Source organism: Dromiciops gliroides, chromosome 1, assembly GCF_019393635.1.
Source record: "Dromiciops gliroides isolate mDroGli1 chromosome 1, mDroGli1.pri, whole genome shotgun sequence".
Lineage (NCBI taxonomy): Eukaryota > Metazoa > Chordata > Mammalia > Microbiotheria > Microbiotheriidae > Dromiciops > Dromiciops gliroides.
In genome coordinates, this window is record NC_057861.1 from 699534048 (window position 1) to 699559969 (window position 25922).

The 25922-nt window shown below is 45.0% G+C and overlaps 1 protein-coding gene across 9 annotated transcripts in view; it reads left to right on the plus strand.

Moving 5' to 3' along the window:
- IQSEC1 (IQ motif and Sec7 domain ArfGEF 1) overlaps positions 1 to 25922 on the plus strand; it is an 801393-nt gene that overhangs the window by 770260 nt on the left and 5211 nt on the right. For 8 of the 9 annotated variants that reach the window (XM_043980833.1, XM_043980814.1, XM_043980849.1 and 5 more), the window contains 7 exons: positions 2178 to 2317; positions 4955 to 4984; positions 12604 to 12729; positions 14278 to 14377; positions 18255 to 18416; positions 18789 to 18965; positions 24986 to 25035. In XM_043980833.1, coding sequence (XP_043836768.1) covers positions 2178 to 2317; positions 4955 to 4984; positions 12604 to 12729; positions 14278 to 14377; positions 18255 to 18416; positions 18789 to 18965; positions 24986 to 25035 — 785 coding nt within the window. The remainder of the gene's footprint in view (positions 1 to 2177; positions 2318 to 4954; positions 4985 to 12603; positions 12730 to 14277; positions 14378 to 18254; positions 18417 to 18788; positions 18966 to 24985; positions 25036 to 25922) is intronic. The other variant, XM_043980853.1, reaches the window with a different exon arrangement.

The following is a 25922-nucleotide window of genomic DNA, read 5'->3' on the forward strand; positions in this document are numbered from 1 at the left end:
ATATCTACATAGATCTACAAAGTAGTACACATATATTTATCGTGTCATTTGAAATATTAGGGAGCTAGCCTGTTCCTGTCCAAATTATTGGGGAACTAGGCTGGGGTTTCTAAGATATTGCTACTTACAAATTAATGACTATTGCACCCTTTTGGGTAGTAAGCATTTATTAAATCATATTAAATGTTGGGAGAGCGTTGACTGCATTTAACACAAGCTGAACCCCCAGCACCATATTGTCTCTAAGAGAGAGCACATGGCTCCAAGCAGAATTCAGAAGTCCTACATGACCTAGAGAGAGCTATGGACAGCCTTCCTCTTCCCATAGAGATGGCTCTTACTGATCAAAGCTAATTGGCTAGCATCTTTCAATTCCATTGGTTGACGTAACCCAAGGGTGGCTCATATTAAAATGAGCTCAATCAAGATGAGGTCTGGGTCTAGTGAAAGACAGACCCCCTGAGGGCAAAGGCACCTTCTGATGGGTGTGATTTTAATTTCCATTTCTGTTGATTGGGCTCCAGGGCTGGCCCCAAAGAGCCTTATCTCTAATGAACCTTAGGGCTGGCTCTGAAAGAGACCAGAGTTCTTGAGCTAAGCCTTCGAGTGGGGGATGAAGAGAGTGCAAAGTCCCCGTGTCCCCCCCAAGAAATCCATTATTAATCATTATTTTCTCACAGTATATATAGAGACACAAATAACTGTATATGTACATGCAATTCAGGATCGTTTGAGGGGGGGGGGCAATAGGAGGTGGGAGGGGATCAAGAAAATGCTCATGTAGAAAGTGAGGCTTGAGATAAGCCCTGAAGAAACCTTGAACTCTGAGAACTGAAGGTGAAGAGGGTGTGCGTCCCAGGCATAGGGACTCAGCCAATGCAAAAGCAGAGAAGTGGGGATTGGGAGGTGTTTATGAGAAGCAGAAGGGCAGTTTGTGGGGAGTAAAGTGCAGTAAGACTAGAAGGTAGTTTGGGGCCAGGTTATAAAGAGCTTTGAATTCCAGATGACCTACTACTCAACACGTTTTTGTTAAACTCCTGTTATTCACCAGGCTCTGTCCTGTGTGCTGGGGATACGCATAGAAAGCAACCCCTCCTTGCTAGAAGTTCAGATCTGCTCCACTTTGAGTAGTGGGGGAGATCTGGATTCAGGTGGGGAGATCAGTTAGGAAGGAGGCTGCTGCAGTCGTTCAGGTGAGACGTGATGAGGACCTGAGCTAGGGTGAGTAAAGAGAACAGATGCAGGAGAGGTTTGTGGCTACAAAACGGCCAGGCTGGGAAAGCGTCTTAGAAATCATCTTGTCTAATAGTTCCTCCCTTTCTTCAGAGGAGACGAGTTAGGTGACTTGCTCACATAGCTAATAAAGGGCAGGGCCAGAACTTATATCTAGAACTAAAATTCCCAGCTCTGTGCTCTTTCCTCCTGAAGATGCCCTTTCTAAGATTTTATCACTTTTAACTTTTTTTACATTTAATTTTTTTAAAATCAACAAAAATCAGCTTTTTTCCCCTTCCTGTCTTCCCTAAAATCACTGAGAAAGAAAATGAAACAAAACCGCTGTTACAAATGGATATAGCCAAGCAAAACAAATGTCTGCGTTGGCCACATCTAATAAAAGGGCTCAGTCCTCACCCTGAGTCCGTCCCCTCTCTGTCAGAAAGTCAGCAGCATGTCATCGTGGGTTCTCTGAGATGGTGGCTACCATTTTTACTTGTAACTAAAACACCACATCCCCTCCATTGGGTATGATTCACGCTACCAAGTGGTCCCAGAGTGGTTATTAACTAGTCCTATCTCCCAACCCAAGCAAATCAAGCAAAGGTTCCTTCTTAGAGAGGAGGCCTCCTCATGACGGGTACCTGGGACTTATGGGGAAAAGGAGTCTTCTGGAAGAGAGGTGAAGCAGAACAGATAAATAACCAGAGTCTCCTTCAACCACAGACTCAGGAGAATAGATGGCCATCCTCACCTTCTGATTCAGTAGCTGCAGAGGATGTACAGGTTCGGTTCTTATTCAAGATGCTTCACGGGGTGTTTCTCTGAAAGACCTCAGGGTCCAGTAAAACTGTGTTTGGAACTGGTGTAGGATTGAGTGGGGCGATGGGGTCTGGGCCTCTCTCTGCTAGGCTCAGCTTGTGAGCCAGCCCTACAATAGCACGCACTGTCTGTCCTTGCAGGTGTCGATGATGGAGAGGACATCCCAAGGGAGATGCTGATAGGCATTTATGAACGGATCCGCAAGCGGGAATTGAAGACTAACGAGGATCATGTCTCTCAGGTCCAAAAGGTTGAGAAGCTCATTGTGGGAAAGAAGCCGGTAAGTGGCACATGAGCTGCTCCCTGCCCGGGTACCAGTCAGGCTAGACAAGAAGGGCGAGAGAGCTGACCGGGGGAAGCTAGCTGGAGCCAAACGCACATTGCAAGGGAAGTTATCAGCTCTTCAGGAGGGCGCTCATTTCCCAAGAGCGATTTCATCTCCAAAAGCAAATTGGTCCCCGACCCAGGCAGTCCTAATATAGCACAGCCTCCAGAGAGACAAAGTTATGAATATTAAATGTTGTAATGTGAAGTGTTGGGATTTTTTTTTTCAATTTTTCCTCCTCATTTTCAAACAAGTATTTATAAGACTCCATTCATCATGCATGCAAATGCAGCCTGTCTGTTTCAGTGCTAAGTTTAGGGTGAAATGTCTGCATTTTAAAGCAGCTTTGATGACCAGCTCCCCCTAGGGCAGAGGCAAACATTGGTAAAGTACCAACTGAGGGTGGGAGGGCAGGAGTACCTCTTGGCAAGCAGTGGGGGCTCAGGTGAGTTCTCTTGGGTCCTTGAAGACAGTGGGTGCCAACCTACTGCATGGCAATCTGTTCTGACTTTTGAAGCATCAGGCCTCCATCACCCTGTAGTCAATCACAAGTTGTCCAAGACCTATGCTTGCCAATTTCCATGACCCTCCCCTCCCCTAAACTGACTCTTCTTGTGATTGAGTAATGGTCTCCCTTTCTAGCAGAGCCCCATCCGTGTAAAATTCTACCTTCCACTGAGGACTTGTGTTTTGGTTTGGGGCTTTTCCCTCTCCTCCCTAGGCTTGCCACCCCCTTCTAAGTGCCTCCTATAATTGATCTTTCTGTCTTCAATGTGACTCGGAGCTGAGTAGGAGGTGGCTGGGTTTGTTCTGGGAAGGAGGAAGCCAATAACGCATCCTCTCAGTTTCCTTGACCAACAAATCCTTTCACTTTGGATATTGTTGAAGCCAGAGAAGCACCACTGTGGGATAAATGCAGGAGAAAGCACTGAACTGGAGACGGATTCTGGTCTGCACCAGAATTGTGTATCTGGCCACTGACTCTCTGACAAGTTCTTTTACCAAGGACCCTTATCCTCTTCATCTGTAACGTGAGGGGGGTTGATGGAATGATCCCCCACCTCCCACTCTGGGGGATTGTTTGACCATCAGGCACGCTTTTATGGTGAGGCCTGGTGAAACAACAGAAAATACCTTCTGAGAGGAAAAAAAATCCAACAATAGCAAATTCTTCCATCCCCCGAACACCCAGCAGAATTTGGACAAGCTCCATTCTCCTCCCCACCCCCCCACCCCCGCCCCCGCCCAATATAATTTAGGGACTTAGCCAGTGGCTCGCTCACAGGCCCCTGGACCCGTGGTGTTAAACCCTGACAGAAACGGATCCCCGCCTTTTCATATTAACTTAAAAAACACAAACTAAATGTGATCTGTGTTGAACTGAATTTGTATTTATTTTGTCCAACATTTCTGTCTGGGGCAGCATTCTGTAGATTTACAGGAGAGTCTGATACCTTTGCCCCAAACCCCTTACCCACTGGGGACATCTGATAATATCTATGGAACTCTTCATGATGTTCTGTGCTGATCGTTAGAGGTTTATTCAAAAGGTCCCCTGATGTTCTGACATGATTCCAAACATAAAAAACAACAGCAACAACAACTTGTGCCTGTGATTTGAGAGCCTAGAAAACTTTAAGCACCAAGAGCACTGCTGGGGCACCACAGTCTCCATTCGGAATAATTTTTGTGCCCTCTCTTTGTTTTTAATTTATAGTGTTGCCGAGAGTACTCCTAGCCCTGTCTGAGGATCACAGGGATGTCAAATGATAAAATCAAGGGTGATCAGAGCTAGAAGGGGCCTTAGAGGTCCCCTCATTTCACAGATGAGAAGGCTGAGGCCCAGAAAGATTAAGGGCTTTGCCCACAGTCACACCAGTGGCAGACCTGAGATTCAAAGTCAGTTCCTGTGACTCCAGGTCCTATTATAACTTTTCTGCTTTACATCTAACCCCTTCATTTATTTCACAGATGAGTTTACTTCAGAGAAATTAAGGGACTTGCCCAAGATCCTAGGCAACAGGACTTAGGACTGTAGATTTAGAGCTCAGGAAAACCTTGGAGACCATCCAATCCAACTCTTCCATTTTACAGATGATCAAAACTGAGGCCAAAGGAGGTTGGTTGGTTTGTCCAGAGTCACACAAGAAGTAAACCTCAGGATTTGAACACAGTATCTTTTTGGCTTCAGTCAGTGCTCTTTCTCCTGTGTCCTGCTGCCTTCCTTAATGAAGTGGCACATGCATATGTGGCATTTAGAGCCTAGAATTACATTGGGACTGATGCAGAGATATGATAAGAACTCACTTATACATCAAATTAGATTTGTAAGACACATTCCTTATGCTATTCTAGAAAAACATAGCATAACATTTTCAAGTCAGGAGGAAGTTTAGCTCTCACCAAAAGGGACCCATCATTTTTATAAATGGGGAAACTGAAATTCAGAAAGGGGAAGTGACTTTCCCAGGGTCACTCATTCAGTCAAGTGGAAATCCTTAATTATTTTAACAAGATTAGATTGAAATAGAAATAAATAGTTGCTGTGATATATCTTTTGGGAGTTTAACACATCTGTATTTTCTCCTATAGATTGGATCTCTGCATCATGGACTTGGCTGTGTAGGTATCTCTCTTCTCATTGATTCATGACTTATACCCCACACTAGATAGAACAATCATGCCATTTGTCTATTTTCTTATTTGCTCTAGCCCTTTCTTCTGGAATATGGGCTTATCCCAAGTGTTGGCAGATTTGGTTAATTTTCTTAGAAGAAATGAATTTTCTTAATTTTCCTATCCCAAGACTTCTGTGGACTCTTTACAAAATCACATGGGCCATGCTGTCCAACAGAGATTTTTTAAGTTGAGAAGATTCCTTTTACCCAATTTCAGTACACAGTCCAGTTCAGTGGCTGAGAGAAACCCACCCCTGTCAGCTGAGACTCTCACCCACATAGGTATCACTTCCAGTGGTGCTTAATTATGGATATCCAGGCTGAAGAGTGAGGACAGGGAAAGAAATATCCCTGCAAACAGTGTGTAGAAATTGTTTGGCTTCAGAGGCCGTAGTTAAGTTAGTCTGTTTTCTTGTAAAACTTCTCTGACTTTTCTCCTTGACCATTTTGCTATGGCTTGCGCTCCTGGTGGAGAGAGCAGGCTTATCATTACTTAGAGCTTCATACCTCCTTGTTCTTATTCTTGAGGGTTATCTGGTTTGGAAAAGAGATCATGTAACATAGTATTTTATAAGCCAAAAACACCACATGAATAGTAGTTACTATTATTTCCCACCCTGACCTAAGCCCCTAGTAACACTCGAAATGGATGATTGTTCTTATTTGCCAGCCTGTGGTTGGCTAGCTCAGAACTTAGCATTTCATGCATGCAGGTCCTTTGGGGCCCTTCATTCACAGTTTTCTCACACATTGCAAACCCCTTCCTGCCATTTTGGGCATGCAGACATGCCCTTGGTCACATGGGAAGAGAGCCCAAATGGGAGACTGCAGTAGTCCCGCATGAGATGGCTCCCTGCAACCTTTCTCTACTACTAGAAGCACAATGTCAAAAAGGATGTTTGCTTAGGAGTCAGGAGACCAGGGTGCGGGTCTTATTTTTCTAACATTCTGTTTTTTTCATCATATATGTATATATATATATATGTGTGTGTGTGTGTATATATATATATATATATATATATATATATATATATATATATATATATATATATATATATATATAACATATAAATAACCTTGGGAAAATTGCCAGACTTTGAAGAACCTTAGATTCCGTGCTTGAAAAATGTAGACATTAATTACAGGTTCTTTTCATTGGAACGAACCTGAGAGGTAACCCACTCTTACACCTACCTGCAGCATGAAACCCATTTACAGCCTACCTGACACGTAGTAAGCCAACCCTCCTTGAACACTTCAAGGGACGGAAAGGGCCCTCCCTTCCAAAGTTCTCCATCCTATTTCTGAATCACCTTCATTCTTAGAAAGGTTTTCTTAATTTAGTGAGTCAACATGAATCAAAACCTGCCCCCTTGTCCCTGACTCTTGGTACTAGTTCTGTCGTCTGCCACTGAGCAGGAGATCACAAACCACTCTCCAGATACTCCAAGACAACTCTCACACCTCCCAAAAGTCCTCTTTCCTCTATGCTAAATATCTCTGGGTCTTCCGGTACTCAGAAGAGAAGGTTTTGAGTCTCCTCACCATCCTCACACCCTTTTCTGAACACATTCTAGCTCGTCCATGATTTTCCTAAGACGAGGGACCCAGAACTGAACACAATACTCTGGCTACTGAGACATCCAGATGTTCAGCTACAGTATAATACACTAGCACTTCCTTCATTCTAGACAATTCTGTTCATGTAGCCACGTTAATTTCTTTGATTGAGGTGCCCTCCTCGGGACTTTAATGAAAATGAAACTGGAAACACTTTGGAAAGTTCTGAGATTTGAAAACGATAAAGTGCTGCACCAATAAGCATCTGCTTCTGAGCCGTGCATCACTGACATTCATATGATGTATGAAAGATGAAACAACATAGTAGCAACTTTTGAGGGAATGGAATTTGCAAGGACTAGCCTTGTAGACGCTTAGTCATGCAGTGTTGGGATTTGAAGGGACCTAGAGGTCACCCGCTCCAATTGAGAAGCATCGATGGGTGCTGCAGTCCCTCCACAGTGTCCCTGACAAGATAGGTGTCCAGCCTCTGCTTGAGTCCTTCTAATTATGTTCAACCTGTGTGCAAGGTTACACAGTTTGATACTGTACAGTCCTCATAGCTAGAAGGTCATTCCATATATTGAGCTGAAGTCTGGTTGATTGTAGCTTCAACACGTTAGCCCTTGTTTGTCCCTTTTAAACAACATGAAACAAACCTGCTCTATGCTCCACATCGTGTTCTTCTGGGTGTTTGAAAAAGGCAACTTTGATCTTCCTTTAGGGTAAGCATTCCCAATTCTTTCAGCTCTCTCCATATGAAGTCATTTCCAGATCGATCATCGCTGTCCATTGCCACACCTTTTGCAACTTGGCTGAGTCATGAAGGGACATGCTGGACCCCATGTAGGGTGACCGTAGTAGCATCATAGAGCAGGGCAGGAGTGGAGGATGCAAGCAGCCACCATAAAATGGGGGACAGGTTAAATGTCAACTTTTCCAGCTCAGTCTGTAACAGGTAGCATGGCATAGTAGATGGCACACAGGACCTGAAGTCTGGAAATGCCAGGTTCAGATCCGGCCTCAGACACTTATCAATGTGTCATCCTGGACAAGTCATTTGGCTTTTCTTGGCCCCAGTTTCCTCATTTGCGAAATGGGGATAATAATAGCACTTAATACACAGGTCATTCTGAACATTGGGGGGAAAGAAAGGGACTAAGCATTTAGGAATGCACCTGTTATATGCCAGTCACCTAGCTAAATACTTTACAACAACCCTGTGAAGAAGATGCTATTATTATCCCCATTTTACAATTGAGGAAACTGAGGCAGGCAGAAATGAAGTAACTTGCCCAGGGTCACACAGCTGGTGAGTATCCAAGGTCATATTTGAACTCAGGGCTTTCTAAATCCAAGCCTAGCACCACTGCGCCATCTAGCTGCCTCAAGTGAGATAATATATGCAAAGCAATCCTTAAGATGCTGTAAATATTTTTAATATAATGTGTGTGTGCATATATATATATATACACACACATGTATATATTTATACTTATATGTATAGTTATATATGTCATATCACGTATATACCCTATGTGATCTATTACATGATGCATATATCACATGATATTTTAACATATAAATATGATATATTAATATATACGTTAGCTATTATTTCTATTGATATCTTCTTTTTTTCACCTCTTTCTAGAATATAACATTAATAATTGCACTCTTTAAGGTGCAATCTTTACAACACTTTAAATTATATGTTAATATGTTATACGTTAATATTAGATATTATTTTTACTTTTTTTCATTTTAGTATATATCCTTACCCCAACTCCTTCCCAGCAAACTAAAAAGAAATAATAAAAAATAAAAAAGGAAGGGCAGAAGCAGGGCCCAAAAACTAATCAAGGCATTAGTCAAGTATGATAGTAGAAGCCATGCTCCACACCTGTAGTCCCCACCTCCACAAAGAAGGGAGGGGAGTATGCTTTCTCATCTCTTCTCTGGGACCAAGCTTGATCACTATAATTACTTAGTCCTGAGTTTTGGGGTAGGCTGAGGATTTATTTGTTTTTGCTTATTTCCTTTACGTTGTTTCAGCAATTGTGTTGGCAATGTTCTTGGTTCTGCTGAGTCTTTTCCTGGCTCTCTGGATTCTTCCTGTTCATTTCTTATGGCACACTAGTATTCTGCTATATTCATGTTCCATGATTTTTTTTTTAGTCTTTCCCCAATCAATGGGCATCTTATATCTTATTTTATTTCCACTTCTTTTTTTTTTTTTTTTTTTTGGTAAGGCAATTGGGGTTAAGTGACTTGCCCAGGGTCACACAGCTAGTAAGTATTAAGTGTCTGGGGCAAGATTTGAACTCAGGTCCTCCTGAATCCAGGGCCAGTGCTTTATTCACTGTGCCACCTAGGTGCCCCCTCGTTTCCACTTCTTTACCACAAAAAGTACTGTTGTGAATATTCTGGAAGAGATGGGACCTTTCTGTCTTTATTCTCCTTGAAGTAGATGTCTTGCATTTTAGTCACTTTGTTTTTAGCATAATTCTAAATGGATTTCCAATGCATTTGGGCCAATTCACAGTTTCACCAATAGTGTCACTGTGCACCTATCTTTCCTTAGCCCCCTCCAAGTTTGACTATTGCCATATTTTGCCATCTTTGCCAACTGGCCATGTATGAGGTGAAACTGCAAACCTTTGCTACTTGGACCTTGCTTCCTATTCCAGCACTGACACCTTGGCCTGAATCTCTGCTTTTCCAATTGGTTTTTCTTGTTACCATTCCCCTCCAGAATTTGCTTAAACTATTGCATGTGTCAACCCTTCCCTGAGTAGGCTCATCAGCAAGTATTTATCATGCAGTTATTATGTAACAGGAATTGTGCTAGGCCTTGCTGATACAGAGCCAAAAATGAGACCATCCCTGCCCTCCAGAAGTTTGTGTTTTATCAGTGTGGCATCATATGCAAAATCCAAGCCAATGGGGCGGGGAGAAGCACTAGCAGCTATAGGTATCAGGGGTGACATGGGAAACATGCACACCCAGAGAGGAAAGTATAATTCCCAGTTTCAAATGCTACAGAGAGATCTAGAAGGATAAGGCTAAGAAAGGGCCATCAGATTTGGCAATTAAGAGATCATTACTATGGAGAGAGAAGTTTCAGTTGAGTAATGAAGTTGGGAGTCATGTAACCAAAGGTTAAGATGTGAGAGGAGATAAAGTGTAAATCACAAGGCCAACTTGAAATTAGGAAAGCCATGGTACAATAGCTTGAGGTGGTGGTAGGATTGTGAGGGTTTTTTTGTTTTTTTTTTAAGAATAGAGGAGACTTGGGTATGTATGTAGGCAGCAGGAAGGAAGAGATTAAAGATTTTAAATGGGGGAACTTGTGGAGGGGAGGGAAATCTGTCAGATCAAGGGGGCACATGGAGAGGGATTGACCTTGGTGAGGAAGAAGCCCACCACATCAAAGACTGTAATGAAGGATGAGAAAATAAGGGATAATGGCAGACAGTTTTGGAGTATAGGAAAAAGGGAGAAAATGGAGCTTATGATGAACAGCCTTGATTTTTCTCAGTTAGGTACCAGGTAAGATTCTCTGCTTGATGGGAGGAGCAAGGGGGCAGGGGGAGTCTTATGGAAAGTTTAAGAAGAAAGGAAAATATTTGGAACAACTGCTGTGGGGAGTGTGATTGAGAATCATTTAGGGAAGAGGAAAAGGACTGCTAGATCATAGGGTATGCACAGTTCTATAGCCCTTTGGGCATAGTTCCAAATTGCTCTCCAGAATGGTTGGATCTTTTCACAACTCCACCAACAGTGGATTAGTGTCCCAGCTTTCCTACATCCCCTCCAACATCCAATATTTTCCATTTTTGTTATATTTGCCACTCTGATAGGTGTGAGGTGATACCTCAGAGTTGTTTTAATTTGCATTTCTCTGATCAGTGGTGATCTAGATCATTTTTTCATATGATTATAGATAGCTTTGATTTCTTTGTCTGAAAATTGCCTGTTTATATTCTTTGATCATTTATCAATTGGGGAATGACTTCTATTTTTAGAAATTTGACTCAGTTCTCTATATAATTGAGAAATGAGGCCTTTACCAGAGATATTTGTTTCAAAAATTCTTTCCGTTTTCTGCTTCCCTTGTAATCTTGATTACATTAGTTTTCTTTGTATAACAACTTTTTAATTTTATATAATCAGAACGATCCATTTTACATTTTGTTTTACTCTCCATATATTCTTTGGTCCTAAATTCTTCCTCTGCCCATAAATCTGACAGGTAAATTATTCCATACTCTCTTTTTTTTTCCCTTTTTTTTTCTTTTTCTTACTTTTTTTTTTTTGCGGGACAGTGAGAGTTAAGTGACTTGCCCAGGGTTACACAGCTAGTAAGTGTCAAGTGTCTGAGACCATCCATACTCTTAAGGTGCTTATGGTATCATCCTTCATGCATAAATCACATACCCATTTTGACCTTATTTTAGTATACAATGTGAGATGATGGTCTATACCTAGTTTCTGCCATACTAAAACATAAGGTTTAGACCTGAAAAAAAACAACTGGTCTAGCCCCCCACCCCACCCCTTTTCCAGATAAAGAGACAATCCCACGGGTATGGAGATGGGATTCAAACCTAGGTCTTAGGACTGGAAATCCATTATCCTTTCCATTCCCAACATGCTAAGGGGTGACTTGGTATTGCCCAGACGTTCACCAGCCTCCTCCAACACTGGCTCTGAATGGCAGTAGGAGAGCTAGTTATAGAGAAGGAAGCCGCAAGAGGATGACAGGGTCCGTCATCTCCCTCTCCCCAGTGCTCAACATTCCCTTCATCCATGACCGTAAAAACAAATGCCAGGAGAGGGAGAGGAATGCTATTTCTTCCCATTTCTGTTATATCCCAGGCCTAGCTAGCAAGTCCCTTCTTTATTTGCATATTTCTTTAAGCCAATCTTGAGGGAAGGTAGGTTCAGGGAGATGTGAGCGAGGGAACTTCTTTATGTGTATGGAAGGGAACGGGCCTCAGCCTGACCAGTCTCACCTCCTCTTTCCCTTGAATCTCATCAGGAGGAGCATTTTCAGGCTGATCCAGGGAGCCATAGAAAGGTACTGAGCATCAGTTACTCAGTGACTATTTATGGAGAGCCACCTTACTGCAGGATAGAGAGATCGCATAAAACATGAATCCTGTTCTTAGGGAGTTTACAATCTAACTGGAGAAACAAACATACATGAAAAATTAGTAGATATACACATGGAAATAAATGACATGTCAAGTGAATGTCAGCGGACAGTATTAAAGAAGAAGTCAGAGGAGTCGGAAATGGCTGTGGTCTGACTCCATGTAAGTTGGGAACATCAGAGCTCAGTCTTAAAGGTCCACGTTGGTGTGGTCAGGGAGGGGAGGACTTTCCAGGTGAGGAGCTGGGATGCTCATGGGAGTGAGGTGGAAATACACAGGGAGTGTTCAAGGAGGAAGCTAGACTGGCCTGGCAGGAGTGGGGTGGCCGCTGAGGCTGGAAGGGGGGAGTGGGACCCAAAGCCTAGCAGGCCTCATGTGACGGCTCAAGAAATATAGACAGCCAAGAGCCTTAGAAGCCTTTTCATCAGGAGAGGGAGTTAATCGAGTTGGTCTTTTAGGAAAATTAACCTGGCAGTGGTGTTCGGGAGGAATGGGGGCTAGGGAGAGAGGCCCCAGGCAAAGATGTTAAGGAGGAGAATGTTGCAGTGGTTCAAGCATCCGGGGATAAAGAGACTGAAGTACAGGGGCGGGGAATCATTTGTTAGCCCGATAATAACTGCTGTGCTGGGGAAGAGGCAGGCTCATGACGCTCCTCCAGCACGGAGTACCAGAGGAAGGGACGGAAAGTCACTGGTCTCTGGTTATTTGGCTGAGGGAGGTGAGGGTAAGGTCAGCCCTGTGTCAGTCAGAAGCATAGGCAGATTAGCTAGGAATCTGCCCCTTGGCCTGGCCATGAGCGACTTGCTAGTTTATGACTAACATCAGTACCTTTCCCTTCCCACAGGTACTTTCCCTTCCCCATCGGAGACTTGTTTGCTATTGTCGGCTCTTTGAAGTGCCAGATCCAAATAAACCCCAGAAGCTTGGATTACACCAGCGAGAAATCTTCTTATTTAATGACCTCCTTGTGGTATGTAATTTAACTGCAGTGTATCTTCACGTACACTAAGAACCCTATCTGGAGTTTTCCTGAAACCTTGGCCCATTTGTCATAGGATTCAGAGCCCCTGATAACACCTTAGAGATCAGTGCATCCAAGGGGTCTTAAACTGGGGTCCACAGTTCCTTTGAGGGTCCACGTATAGAATTCAGTGGGGGCAGGGGGTATCTGTGGACTTGGATAGGAAAAACTTATGTCTTTGTTTGAACTAACCTCCAAATGGAATTTAGCATTTCCTTCGATTATTTGTGAATGTAGGCAACAAACCACAGTACTATAAGCAGTACCTGTGACTTTGTCACCAAGAGAAATCACTGATATTTTCATATCACATTACAGTTATCTTGAAATATAGTTTATGCTCATCACTACCTCAAAATTACTGTAGTTATTAGACCTATAGATCTTAGGGGACTCAAGCCTTCCTGTCTAAAGACTCTATTTGAGTATAATTGGTTTCATTTGCAATGCTCTGTGTTTTATTTTAATCCACTTAAGAATATTCTTCTTAGAGGTGTGTCTATAAACTTCACCAGACTGCTGAAAGGGTCTATAGTACCAAAAGAAAGTCAGCCCCAATCTAGTCCAGCTCTTCCATTTCATAGATTAACAAGGAATTTGAGGGTTGGAGAAGAGTGTTTGTATATGGACAATTTGCTTGGACAGAGGATTAGATTTGTCTCTGACATTTCTGGCCTACATGTCATTGCCTGTCTGCTGTAGGAGACATTTCTCCCTGACTCCTGGGTCCTCTTCTTGCGAGAACACAATACCCTTCCTATCTATTGCTGCTCTCTGAAGTTAGTTGGGGCATCTGCTTTCAGCATCAGCTCTTAGCTTCTAGAAAGGGATATTCCTTTCCCTGGGATGAGACCTGACTCAGAAGAGGGTAACTGATGAGCAGACAGTGTTTTGTATGTAATTGCATGTAATGGAGTTTTCCTGTTCTGTGTGGGTTCAAGCATCAGGGCTTAGAACAGTGGCTAGGATTGTTTATGGAAGAGAAGGCATTAGTTTTATGTTTCGCTTACTGATTTGTACCCCCTCCCCTTTGGTACTAAGTCCACAGGAGGTTACCTCATTGCCTTACTTTCCCAGTAAGTTTTATCAAGCATGTAAATAGAAAAGTGTTTCCTCCAAACACCCTGGACTACAGGATTGTACTGGAATGAATCTCAGGAGACTCTATCTCAGGTCCATAAAGGCTTCAGAGTGAACAAAAGTCATCCAATGAATTGCGATACAAAAAGGGATGTTGGTGCAAATGAGATCAAACTCATGAGCAGGTGTTCAGAATGCTCCCCAGTGTTAGCAAATGTTAGCAAAGACTTTACTCTGTGTGAAATAAAGGGATTTAAAGGGCATCCAGGTGGAAGGGGAAGGCAGAGACTACTATTGGCAAGCATGTCCAGAGACAGAGAGAGTTTTTCTTCACTGGAAGGGAAGTTAGAATGATGGACTATCTTAGGGCCTTTCCCTGTGGCAGCGTCACTAATATAATGTGTTTGCTCTCCTCAGGTCACCAAGATCTTTCAGAAGAAGAAGAATTCGGTGACATACAGCTTCCGCCAGTCCTTTTCTCTTTATGGCATGCAGGTCCTACTTTTCGAGAATCAATGTAAGTTTGTCTCTTTCTCTTCCATTTTCTCTCCTCCTGAAATGCCGAATGTCCTAAGAACAATTCAGTAATGGGACATTATTGATGTCTTAAAATACCTGAGTAATTTTGACATTGGAGAGCCATTAGACTTGATCCGCTTAGCCCAAGAGGGTGAAACTAGGAACAAAGCCTAGACAACGCAGAAAGGCAGATTTTAGTCCAATATAAGGAAAAACTTCCTAATAATTAGTGGTCCCAGTCAATCGATTTAATTAAACTCCTGCTCTATGTCAGGTACTGAGCTAGATATAAAGTCAAAGATGAGACATGCCTGCCCTTGTAGGGCAGCCTACATGTGGAATGGGGTGCCTTGGGAGGTTATGAATTCCCCATCACTGGGTGGTCTTCAGGTGGAGGCTGGATTACATCTTATTCGGCATTCTATAGAAGAGATTCCTATCCATGTAAGGCTTAAAAACAAGGTGACCCCCAGAGGCCCTCACAACTCTCAAATTTTGTGGAAGCTTTTTTTGGGAAACGTCCACTTCTCAAACTTTGGGGGTTGCTAGGCCCTCCTTTCCCACTCTTGGTGTCCTTTGTCCCACCCCCAGAAGTATATGGGGGTGATAACATCAGTTTTAGAGGCACATCTCTGTCTCAATCCCCCTTTCCCTCTGTTTACCCCTGTCTGTCTCTGCCTCTCCTATCCTCTTCCTCTCCCCCATCCCTCTTCCCCACCTAGATTCTCAGGAATCTAGAAGCTGAAGCAAAAGGCATCAGGAAGCTGGGAGACTGCCCAGGAGAGGCTGTTCAAGAGGCATTAGGCTGTAGAGCTCTCCTCTCTTTTCTGAGCTCTCGTTGGGGTTGCCTGGTGAGCTGGCTCTCCTTCCCCCGAGGCCCATGGGCTGGGCCGGGCTGGGCTCTGCTCCCCCCTACTCCCCCATGCCAGGACACGGCATATAATTTAGGTGTTCCTGCAGCTGACCCAGGGTTACTTTATCTGCTCGAGTCCAACTTCCAAAGGGCTGCTGTTGGGAACATGCTGACCTTGGGCTGCTGCTAGGGTGCGGTCAAGGATTGTCTCATCCCAGATGGTGCTGCATGAAGAAGGGTTATCTGAAGGATAATAGGAATGTTTTTTTGTTTTTTGTTTTTTGCGGGGCAATGGGAGCTAAGTGACTTGCCCAGGGTCACACAGCTAGTATCAAGTGTCTGAGCTAGATTTGAACTCAGATCATCCTGAATCCAGGGCCAGTGCTTTTTCTCTTGCTTCACCTAGCTGCCCCCCTGACAGGAATGTTTTAAAAACAAACACAGTCCATCCAGTATTGGTTTTGTCTTCTTGGGAAACTGTTTGGCCAACTTTGTATTTACAGGTTAGGGCTTTCCCAAGGGCCCAGCTGTTGAAACACTGAGAAATCTAGGCTTATGAGGGAATAGGGAAATGTCAAATATGAATATAGTGCTTACTATTTGCCAGGCACTGTGCTAAGCATTTTTTTTTTTAGTGAGGCAATTGGGGTTAAGTGACTTGCCCAGGGTCACACAGCTAGTTAAGTGTCAAGTGTCTGAGGCCGGATTTGAACTCAGGTCCTCCTGACTCCAGGGCCGGTGCTCTATCCACTGCACCACCTAGCTGCCCCCTGTGTGCTAAGCATTTTTACAAATATTTTCTCATTTGTTTCTCACAACAACCCTGAGAGGTAGGTACTGTTATTATCCTCATTTTTACAGATGAGGAAACTGAGGCAAACAGATGTGAAGTGATTTGCCCAGGGTCACACTGTTAGTCAGTATCTGAGGCCAAAGTTGAACTCAGATCTTCCTGACTCCCAGCCTGACATTCTTTCTACTGTACCCCCTAGCTTCCCCTTTTCTAAATGAGGACTAAAGGAGACCTCTGCCTCACTGTTATCTTCTGTTCTTGTGTGAGAGACAGTAAGAGCCATAGGCTGTGGCTCCCCCCACCCCCACTACCTCCACCTCACATTTACCCTTCCCCTACCAACTAGTGGCCACTGTGCCCAAAATTCGGTGAAGGGGTACCAGAGATCCCTGAGTTGCATCACAGTGACTCAGGCACCTGAGCAACTTTTCTGGGTGCTGCCTAACTCTCGTTGGTTTGGGAAAGCTGAGGCCTCCTGCCCTGGCTACTCCCATCCTAGACCTGGAAACTATCCCTGCTCTGTTCTCCTGCCACCTGGGATCCAGGGGCTGGGGGCTTGAGCTTTTAGGGGTTGCCTATTCCTTATCTTAACCCTCCATGCTGCCTACAGGAGGTCTCTGGAGTGGAGCCCTTCAAAGTTTGTCTTTGGGAAGTAGGCATGTGAGAGAAGACAGGGTATGGTTTGCTCTTTTTTTTTTTTTTTTTGGTGAGGCAATTGGGGTTAAGTGACTTGCCCAGGGTCACACAGCTAGTAAGTGTCAAGTGTCTGATGCCAGATTTGAACTCAGGTCCTCCTGAATCCAAGGCCAGTGCTTTATCTACTGCACCACCTAGCTGCCCCCATGGTTTGCTCTTGTCAAGGGCATGGGGTGGGGAGAGAGCAGGGAGAAACCCATCCAGCAAGGAAGTGATGTCTGTAGAGGGGACTTGGGCCATTAAAGAGAGGGTATTGGGATCCCAGAGCTTCTGTTGATTCACTGACCCCCTCGGGCCCAGATCCCCTGCTTAAGTCCATTAATTATCCTCATGTGCTGTTATTTACAGGCCCCTCCTCACACAAGCCATCCTACGGGATGCAGCACAGTTCGCTAATATGTCTCTTAAAACGTGGTGTTAGGCCTCTCCCATTCTCCTTGACTTTCCAGAGTTCACTGACATTCCCTGCCTAAAGCAAACAGCAGCAACAGTGATGATGATGCAGTATCCTGTACTGTGCATAGTACTGTCAATTAACAAGCATTTTGATGTTTGCAAATTGTATTTTTTAAATGTTTCCATTTGATTTCTCTTTTATTTTTATATCATCTTCATTTCTGAATATATCCTTTCCGTCTTCCTTACCCAGAAAGAGGTCCTTTATAACAAAGAATTTTTTAAAAAATGAAAGAAAAAAGCAGTTCAGCAAAAATAATGCATCCCCTGAGTCTGATAGCATCTACTGTGTTCCCCACTTGTAGTCCCCCTCTTCTGCAAAGAAGACTCAGGGAGCATTGCTTAAGGATAAGTACTGACTGAGCTGACAAGAGAACTATCAAAGTGAGGTAGTCCCTGTGTTCAAGGAATTTACATTCTACTAAGGAGATAAGTGTCCGCAGATAAGCAAATGCAAGATGTTCACTAAACAGGTAGAGGGTGGTTTCTTGGAGAGGTGGGCTAGCGAATGAGAAGGGAGAGCATGAAAGGCCCCTCGAGAGGGGTGCTGCTTGACCTGAGCCCTGAGGAGAGCCACAGGTTCCCCAAGGCAGTGGCGGTTTTGTGGGCACTAGACCATGGGCCACTGCAGCCGTTTGGCTTACTGCTGCCAGTGGCTGATGGCCCTCAGGTGACTCCATCTCCCTTTCTGGAATCATCTCCCCTCAGCCCCTGAACCTTACCACAAGGGCATAGATTTAGAGCTGGGAAGAGACCTATGGGGCTAGCGAGTCCAGCCTTCTTACTTTGGAGCTGAGGGGACTGAAGCTGAGAGGAGTCTAAATGACTTATTTACCCAAGATCATACAGCTAGGAAGTGCTGGAGCCAGACGATACTGGATTCAAATCCTGCCTCAAAGTCCAGGGCTCGATCTACCTTACTACCTAGCAGAGACCAAGTCTTCTAAAGACTTGAGTCGAGGAGGCTCAGGCTTTGAACCCGGTGAAAACCAAGCCCTAAATTCAGGGAGGAAAAACTGACCAAAACCAAAACCACCACAAAAATATGAATTCCACTCATTTTCTCTCCCTTTACAGATTACCCCAATGGCATCCGGCTCACATCTGCTGTCCCAGGAGCAGACATCAAAGTGTTGATAAATTTCAATGCCCCCAATCCCCAGGACCGGAAGAAATTCACTGATGACTTGAGGGAATCAATTGCAGAAGTGCAGGAAATGGAAAAGCATAGGATAGAGTGTAAGTACCAAACTTTGCCCATAAAGTCGCTGCCTGCCTCTGGCTCTAGACCCCGGTGTGGACTCCAGATATGTCAGACCTCTCTGGCTGTGTCACTGGTGGGAATCTGGGGGGAAGGGATGGAAATCCAGGGTTCATCCTTCCTCCCCTAGGCGGGGGGAGTCAGACATAGAGAGAAGGCCAGAGGGCAGCCCCCAGCTCAGGGTTTTGAGCATCTCCCTGAAGGTTGGGAAGGTTGGCACAGTCCTTCCATTGGCCCCACCCCACAAGAGCATCCCTACATCCTAGTCTTAGGGAGCTGCCCTTCCCCCTGGGGCTCCCGTACTTTACATCAGTGACCATGAGAACATGCCTCGATTCTGTCGGTTTCAGCGGAGCTTGAGAAGCAGAAAGGAGTCGTCCGGCCCAGCATGTCCCAGAGCTCCAGCCTCAAGAAAGAGCCTGGCAATGGGACTCTGAGCCGAACCTGCCTAGATGACAGCTACGCCACAGGCGAGGGCCTGAAGCGGAGCGCGCTCAGCAGCTCCCTCCGCGACCTCTCTGAAGCGGGTAAGAGCCGGGCTTAGTTCTGCCTTCCTAGTGCAATGCATGCAAAACTCGGAGAGAAGCCCGACAGTTTGTGCATGCATTGTGCCCATGGAAAGAAACACAGCAGAGCCCCAGGCAGGGCATGTGTGCAAACATTGTTTGGTTTGACTTTTTTTTTCCCCGTGAAAATTCAAAAAGCTTTGACCATACTAAACAGTTCTAGTTTTCACTGTTTGTACTTTTAAAAGAGCAAGAAGACAGAAGCCAACTTTAAGTGTCATCACAGAGGGGCAATTGGTCCAAAAATAAACTAGTTAGTTCTCCCAATTTTACTTTAAGTGGGGTTTTTTTCCCCTTTAAGAATTTATAATATGTAGAGACAGAACAGGCCCCCATTAGCAGCTGTGTCCTATGTATTTTGTGCTGAAGTTTTTACCTGTGTTTTTACACCGATGAATGAAATTGAGTGAAGCCCTACTAAATTGTGCCTAGACCCTGACACCCCTTCCTTCTTTCCTTCCCTTCTTCCCCGAGCAGGGGTGCCTCGTGGTAGGCTCTCTCTAAACACGGTATTCCTTCTTTTCCTCCATTGCCCTTCCCTGTGGCTACAGTTGTCTGTAGAGAACTCTAGCCTGGTGATCAGGGAAAGTCCTGACTGCTGAGCACACACTTCCTAAAATGTCATTGTTTGTGAGGTGACTGAAATCTAGATGCCACCAGACTCAGCATCATTAGCTAATAAATAGAAAGTTGTTGGGTTTTTGTGTTTTGTTTTGTTTTTAAAGCCCTCAGCGAAAAGAGCAATTTGTGCCTCTCTTCATCGCTTTGTTTCCGTATTTGGTTTTGTTTTGCTGCCAGCCATTAATACCCAGCAAACAGTAGGTCACTCAGGTCCAACCCCCGGCTCCCCAGGAAATGCCGATGTCCAAACCTTTAGCAGGATGCTAGGGCCAATGGGATAGGGATGCTGGGCCATGGCGGTAGAGATGAAGCAGCCGAGGGGGAAAGACCAAGAACCAAACCATGTTAGCTGCCAGTGAATCCTAACGCCTGACTTGTTTTTAACCGCTGCACCTTAGCATAGCCATGATCCTCAGCCGCCTGTATGTTTTGTGTCTGTTCAGTGGCTAGACGGCTTCTCTGTAGAATTAGCAGGGAAGAGGTTCCAGTGGGGTCGCCACTTAGACTTAGCTGTCAAAGGGAGGTTTTATCCCAAGTCTCTGCCGTGACCTTTCTGATGATCAGACCATCCTTTCCTTGATATCCCCATCTGCCTCCTGGCCAAGAACGCCCTGAGTTCTCACCTGCTAATGTGAATTGGCCTCAGCCTAGCCATTTGATGGGTCATTTTTGAAGCTCATTTTAGGTTGAGAAAAGCTACCCCCTCTCCAACCTCCTGGTAACAGAGTGGGATAGCACCCCCCTGTAGACCTCTGGCAAGGAATCCCGATCCCGCTATTTCTTCCCCATTGGATTTTTCCATCCCAGTCTCTCCGGCATTGCCACATAGCCATGCTCAGGCAGAAGGTCATGTGTCATCTGCAAGACAGTTCCTTCTGCTCGTGACGCCATCCCATGTTTCGGCAGCACATACCTTGCTCCTGGCATGCTCATTTCCAAAAAGTTTTTTTCTTCTTTTTCTGTATTCTTTTCTCTTTTTTTGTTTTTGTTTTTCCACAGTTCAAAACTGAAATCCATTTACCACATAAAGGGTTTAAGCAATGGATTTGTTAAACCCAACTAAACTTAATTGGAGGCTCTCTGCCCACTAGAAGCTATGGGTCGCTTCTGTTTGGTGTTGTGCAGTGCAAAAAACCAGCCAGCTCCCTCCCTGACTCCTGCCCTCCTCTCCTGTTATTTGGCATAAACACCAAGGCTTCTGGGAGCTGGTTACACTTGTACTCTTGCCCAGGTCTTGTCATACAAATTCAGCTAATAGTTAGCTCTAGGACCCCCGAGGCCCATCTCTTTTCCCAAGCTGGTAGAGTACCTCCCACCATAAGACCTTTGGACCCTGAGCACAGTTCTTTTCCAGAGCTAAGTAACATAAGGAGGTTTAGTCCAGGACATCTCCAACTTGTCTGTATCCCACCCACCCACCCACCCACCCACCCACCCACCCCTCTAGTAACCCAACGGAGATTCAAGGTCATGGAGTGACTCAGGTTAGTTTAGAAGCCAGAGCAGTTGGCCATTTATTCTCCTAGAGAACTAGAGTTTGGGGTCAGAGGGTATATATCTTGATTCCACCCAGTAGGAAGGATTAAGACTAGAGTCAAGACTTTTTAATTCTATCTTGGATTAAAGTATTTGTGAGGGAAGGAATATTGGCACTCTTTTATTATTGCTATTATGGATAATATCAATAATGCTATTTTAAGATCCTGAGTTAGAAGGGACCATCAATCCAGAGCTAGAACCCTCTATAAGCCCTAAGGTATACACATGGAACCTCTTAAAATATAGGTTCTAGTAACTTCTCTACTCCATTCACCTTGAGGAAAAGAGAAAAAGGTGAGGTCTAGGGTAGCTATACATAGTCATTTAGACTTACTCGGGGAGGAGGGTTGTGAGGGGTATATCAGGGTGTCCATGCGGAGATGAATTTTTAAATTGTTCTATCACTTTGCCAAGAAGATGACTGAGGCTTCCTTGGAAGATGTGTATGCTCTGAAATCTTAGCCTTTGGAGAGGTGAAGTACAGCTTTAAAACCTGTCTTGGGGAAGGAGGCTGAGACAATAAAAATGACTAGGCAGGAAAGTGTGGTCCTCAAAGAGAGGGACTTACCTCCTCGTCCTATATTCCCCCACAGACTCGCATGGGTGTTAAATTCTCAGAAAAAGAAAAAAAAAAGGCTAAATTATATGAACAGCTGGTTCTCCCTGGTAGGTGACTGACTATTCACCCCCAGGACTCTGTCAGCTGATACTACCAAGACTCTATCAGAGTGGTCCTGAGCTAGGATGACTCCGCTTGGGCAAATCAATCAAACATCTTTATGTCTCAAGGCTCCCCTGTCCAGACAAAATGGATCCTTGATTCAGAAATAGAGAGCTGTGAAAGACCATAAAAGTTGTTGAATTCAATGCCCTCGTTTCCTTGATGAGAAAACTGAGGTCAAGAAGTCGAGAATGACTCCCCCAGGGTAGGAAATAGCAGAGCCAGGATTAAAAGGCCTCTGACTTCTAAGTCATTTTCAGCAAAAGCAGGTTGGTATCTGCATTTTAAGTTAGTGTGGTGACACAGAAGAAATCCAGGGCCACCAAGCTGAGGACTTCTATTCCACCGGGAGGAGTGTTCAGCCATCTCTGCTCACAAAGCACGCACGGCTAAGGAGTGAAGACAGCAACGGCTTCAACTTTCAGACTAAAGTCTGTCCAGTTACAGAGACCCCCTTTCCTGTTGCCAACTTTGAGGATACTGACCAAAGGTTTGGCTTCTGGCATCCCTGGAACCTCCCTTTACTCAACAGATGATGAACGTTATTTAGGTGGCACAGTGGATAAAGCACCGGCCCTGCATTCTGGAGAACCTGAGTTCAAATTCAGCCTCAGACACTTGACACTTACTAGCTATGTGACCCTGGACAAGTCACTTAACCCCCATTGCCCTGCAAAAAAAAATTAATTTAAATTTAAATTTAAAAAAACAAAACAAAACAGAAAGTCTTTGAGAACAACTTTCCAGGCTTGCCACATACTGCTAAGCGGCCTGTAAAACCTCTAAAGGAAATACCCATGAGCCCATGGGCTGCTCTATAGAGTTGGGGCAGGGCTCCAGATACATGCCTGGCCAAAAGGAGGCTGAGGCTACCCACCCACTCCCATCAGAGACTGGCTTACACGGGGCCATCAGCTGCGCAGGGCCTATTGCTGACTTCTGCAATCCAGCCAGTGTGCTGACCACTGTGGTGCCCCAGAGGAGGGGCTGCTGGCCAACAGCGTGGTGTCTATGTGGCTCCAAGCCTCTGTTCAGCACTCACTAAGTAGCTGCTATGTGCCAGGCCCTGTGAAGAAGTATCTGTGATCTTGTGGCCCATTAGGAAACCTGGACACTGCACTCAGGTAGCAGGACAGGACATCCAGAGATGAGGGCCTGGTATGGTGACCACATACCAGGACATTCTCCTTCAAGTTTGGGGCCTCTATGTAGGCTGAGGGGTGTGCACACATGGGTGGCTCTGTAACTAACTGAGGCATGCAGGTTTGCTCATGGATATGCAGACCTACATGTCTAAATTTCTGCATACATATTGGTGTGCATGAACGTGTGTTGAAGGTCAGCCTCAAAAAGACCACACCCACTGACATACCTCACCACAGATCTGCGACGGAAACTGCATAAGGCACAGAGAAATCAAGGAAAGGCTAATCAAAATGCTGAAGAAGAAGAAGAAACAACAAACTTGTGGTGTCCCAAAGAGTCTGCATCAACACTGGAAAGGAAGGACAATTCTTTGGAGAAAGAAATATAAGCTTCCATGCCAACCTCCTAACTTCAGGGCTTGGTTCGTATTACAGTGGATGATTGTCGGCTCTTGCTTGTGAGGAGCACGTGAGGAGAGCTACATGTTCAAATGAAGCCGTTTTCTCTAGGGATCCCTGCAAATATGAGCTGTGAAGTTCACCCCTCAGCAAAATTGGGAGCACTTTCCTTCCCCCTCTTTGGTACCTAGGAAGGGTCAGAGAAAGGCTTGGAAGGCAGAGAGAAAGATGACCTTTCTCATCTCCCAGACCTCATGTGGCTTACACTGGCCTTTCTTTCAAGCAGAAAAAAATGCTTCTTTGAGGAGTCAGTCTCCCAAATTGCTTAATCCCTAAGCCTGTTTCTTTGACTCAGGTGCATCTTCTTCAGCCACAGCAGGGCTGGAGGTGGGGAAAGGAGGAAGAGGTGTACATTTCCTACCCTGAGATTGGGAAAGGAGGGTATTCCTTCTGTCCTCAGTCAAGTTAGGAAAGGACAAAATGGATGATTTTTCCTTATGGCTTTTCTGACCTAAGGAAAAAAGTGCCAAGTGTCAGCCCTCCTGTATCCAGGTGTCTTAGAGCTGAAGAGCGGAAAGACGCCAAGTAGGACATTTCACTCACTCCATTTCCTTGGGAAGGAGGAGCAGGGCCTCCTGGAAGAGCCTCTCTAGTTCTACCTTCCTGGTGTTCAGCGTTGGGAGTGGCAATGGGTAAAGCTGAATCCTGGTTGCAGCTGGTCCAACCTAGAGGGTGGGAAAGGGAAGGCCAAGGGCTCAGAGGGCATTAGAGAGAGATTTGTCCTGAGATTCCCCTATAGATCCCATTTCAACATCTACCTTTCCACCTTCCCATTTGGCCAACTTGGGCCACACAAGGTGACCTCCGCCATGTTGCACGGCCATGCACACACCACAGAACCATAACAAAAGGGGACACTTGCAATTTTGGCTGGTCTAAAAAAATTCAAAAAGAAAAAAAAAATTAAGTTTAGTTTCCTCTTTACCATTCTCCCCCAAAAGGATATATGAAATCCACTGAGGTTCGGTAGCTTCACAGAATTTTTATTTTTTGCTTTTGTTTTTTAGTTTCCAAAGAAGCCTCCCTTTTCTTCCCCATCTCCCCCTCTAATCTAGCACCCAGAAGCTCCTCCGTTGCCCAGAAATCCTTGAGAAAAGCAGATGTACCTGACATCTGTGGGAAGATGGTCTTTCCTTTTTTTTTGGACAATCTGGGCAGAATTCCATTCTCCTGCCCCACCCCCCACCCCCTGGAGAGACTGGAATTGGAGTGTAGGTCTTTAAATTGGGCTGTGTTTTGTTTTTGTTTATACGTGTGTGTTTTTAAATTCCTTTTTGCACCTGAATGGCTGTTTGCTTCTCCACTGAGCCTCCTCCTCCCCTTGGACCCAGGTGTGGGCCCCACAGGCCCGCAGCCGGGAGCCTCCTCGAAGCTGAGCTTGTCCGTAGTTGCGCTTAGAGGCTCCTGGAGCAGCGCCAGCTCAGGCCTAGAGAGGAAATTGCTCCGCCAGGTCTTGTGTCCGGTCTCTAACCTATGGTATTGCATGTTCTGGGCAGGGAAGCGTGGGCGTCGCAGCAGTGCAGGATCGCTAGACAGCAATATGGAAGTAAGTAGGAAGCTCCTGATGTCTAGCTGGATGTGACCATGTGCGTTTTCCAACCTTTATTTTATATACGTGTATTTTTTTTGCTCCTCTTCTTCCTATATAGACATAAATATATGTACATATGTAAATGCACACACACATAGCCCTCTAACCACCTGCCTGCCTCAGATAAAGTGCATGCCTGGGCTACTCACTCCGTACTGGCACAAAGCTTACAAATATGAAGCGCCACTTACTGGCTTGTTTTGGATGAAACCCGGGTGGTTTGGGGTGTTTTGTGTTTTGGTTTCAGCTAACCCCGTTCCCTCTGTCCCCACAAGCATGGTTAATGAGCACCTGCCCCTTTGCCACCCTCCTCCCCACCCACTTCCCCCCTCCCCCCACAGCCCCAGCTCACAGGCCACTCCCCCTTTGTTCTTGCTACTTGGATGTTTTAGCTGACCTCTTGACCACTTCCATGTTCAACCATCTCCATCGCTTATTTTGGCGTTTCAACAGCTCAATGTCTGCAGTCATGACACCATGGAATTGCATAGTTAGGTTGTGGGAGGAGCTAAGCCAATGAGACAGATGAATTCAATGTGGATTTCATGAGATTTCATTCATCTTCAAATCATTTCTATTTACTGTTCATGTCAACTTCAGCTTGCAGATCCTTTCTTACCTTTTTTTTTTTTCCGTTTTGTTTTGTTTTGGGTCGCATTAGGTAGGATGAAGTTTAAAACCTAGGTAACTGGCCCCAAGCATAGCTTGTCCTGTGTCCCACCCACAATAGCCTTTAAAAACCTAAGAGAGGAAGTGGAGCTACTGGGCCAGTTAGGAGAACACAAAGAACTTAGTGAAAAGAAGCCATTGCAAGGGAAGGGGACTAGGCTGGAGGCAGCCCA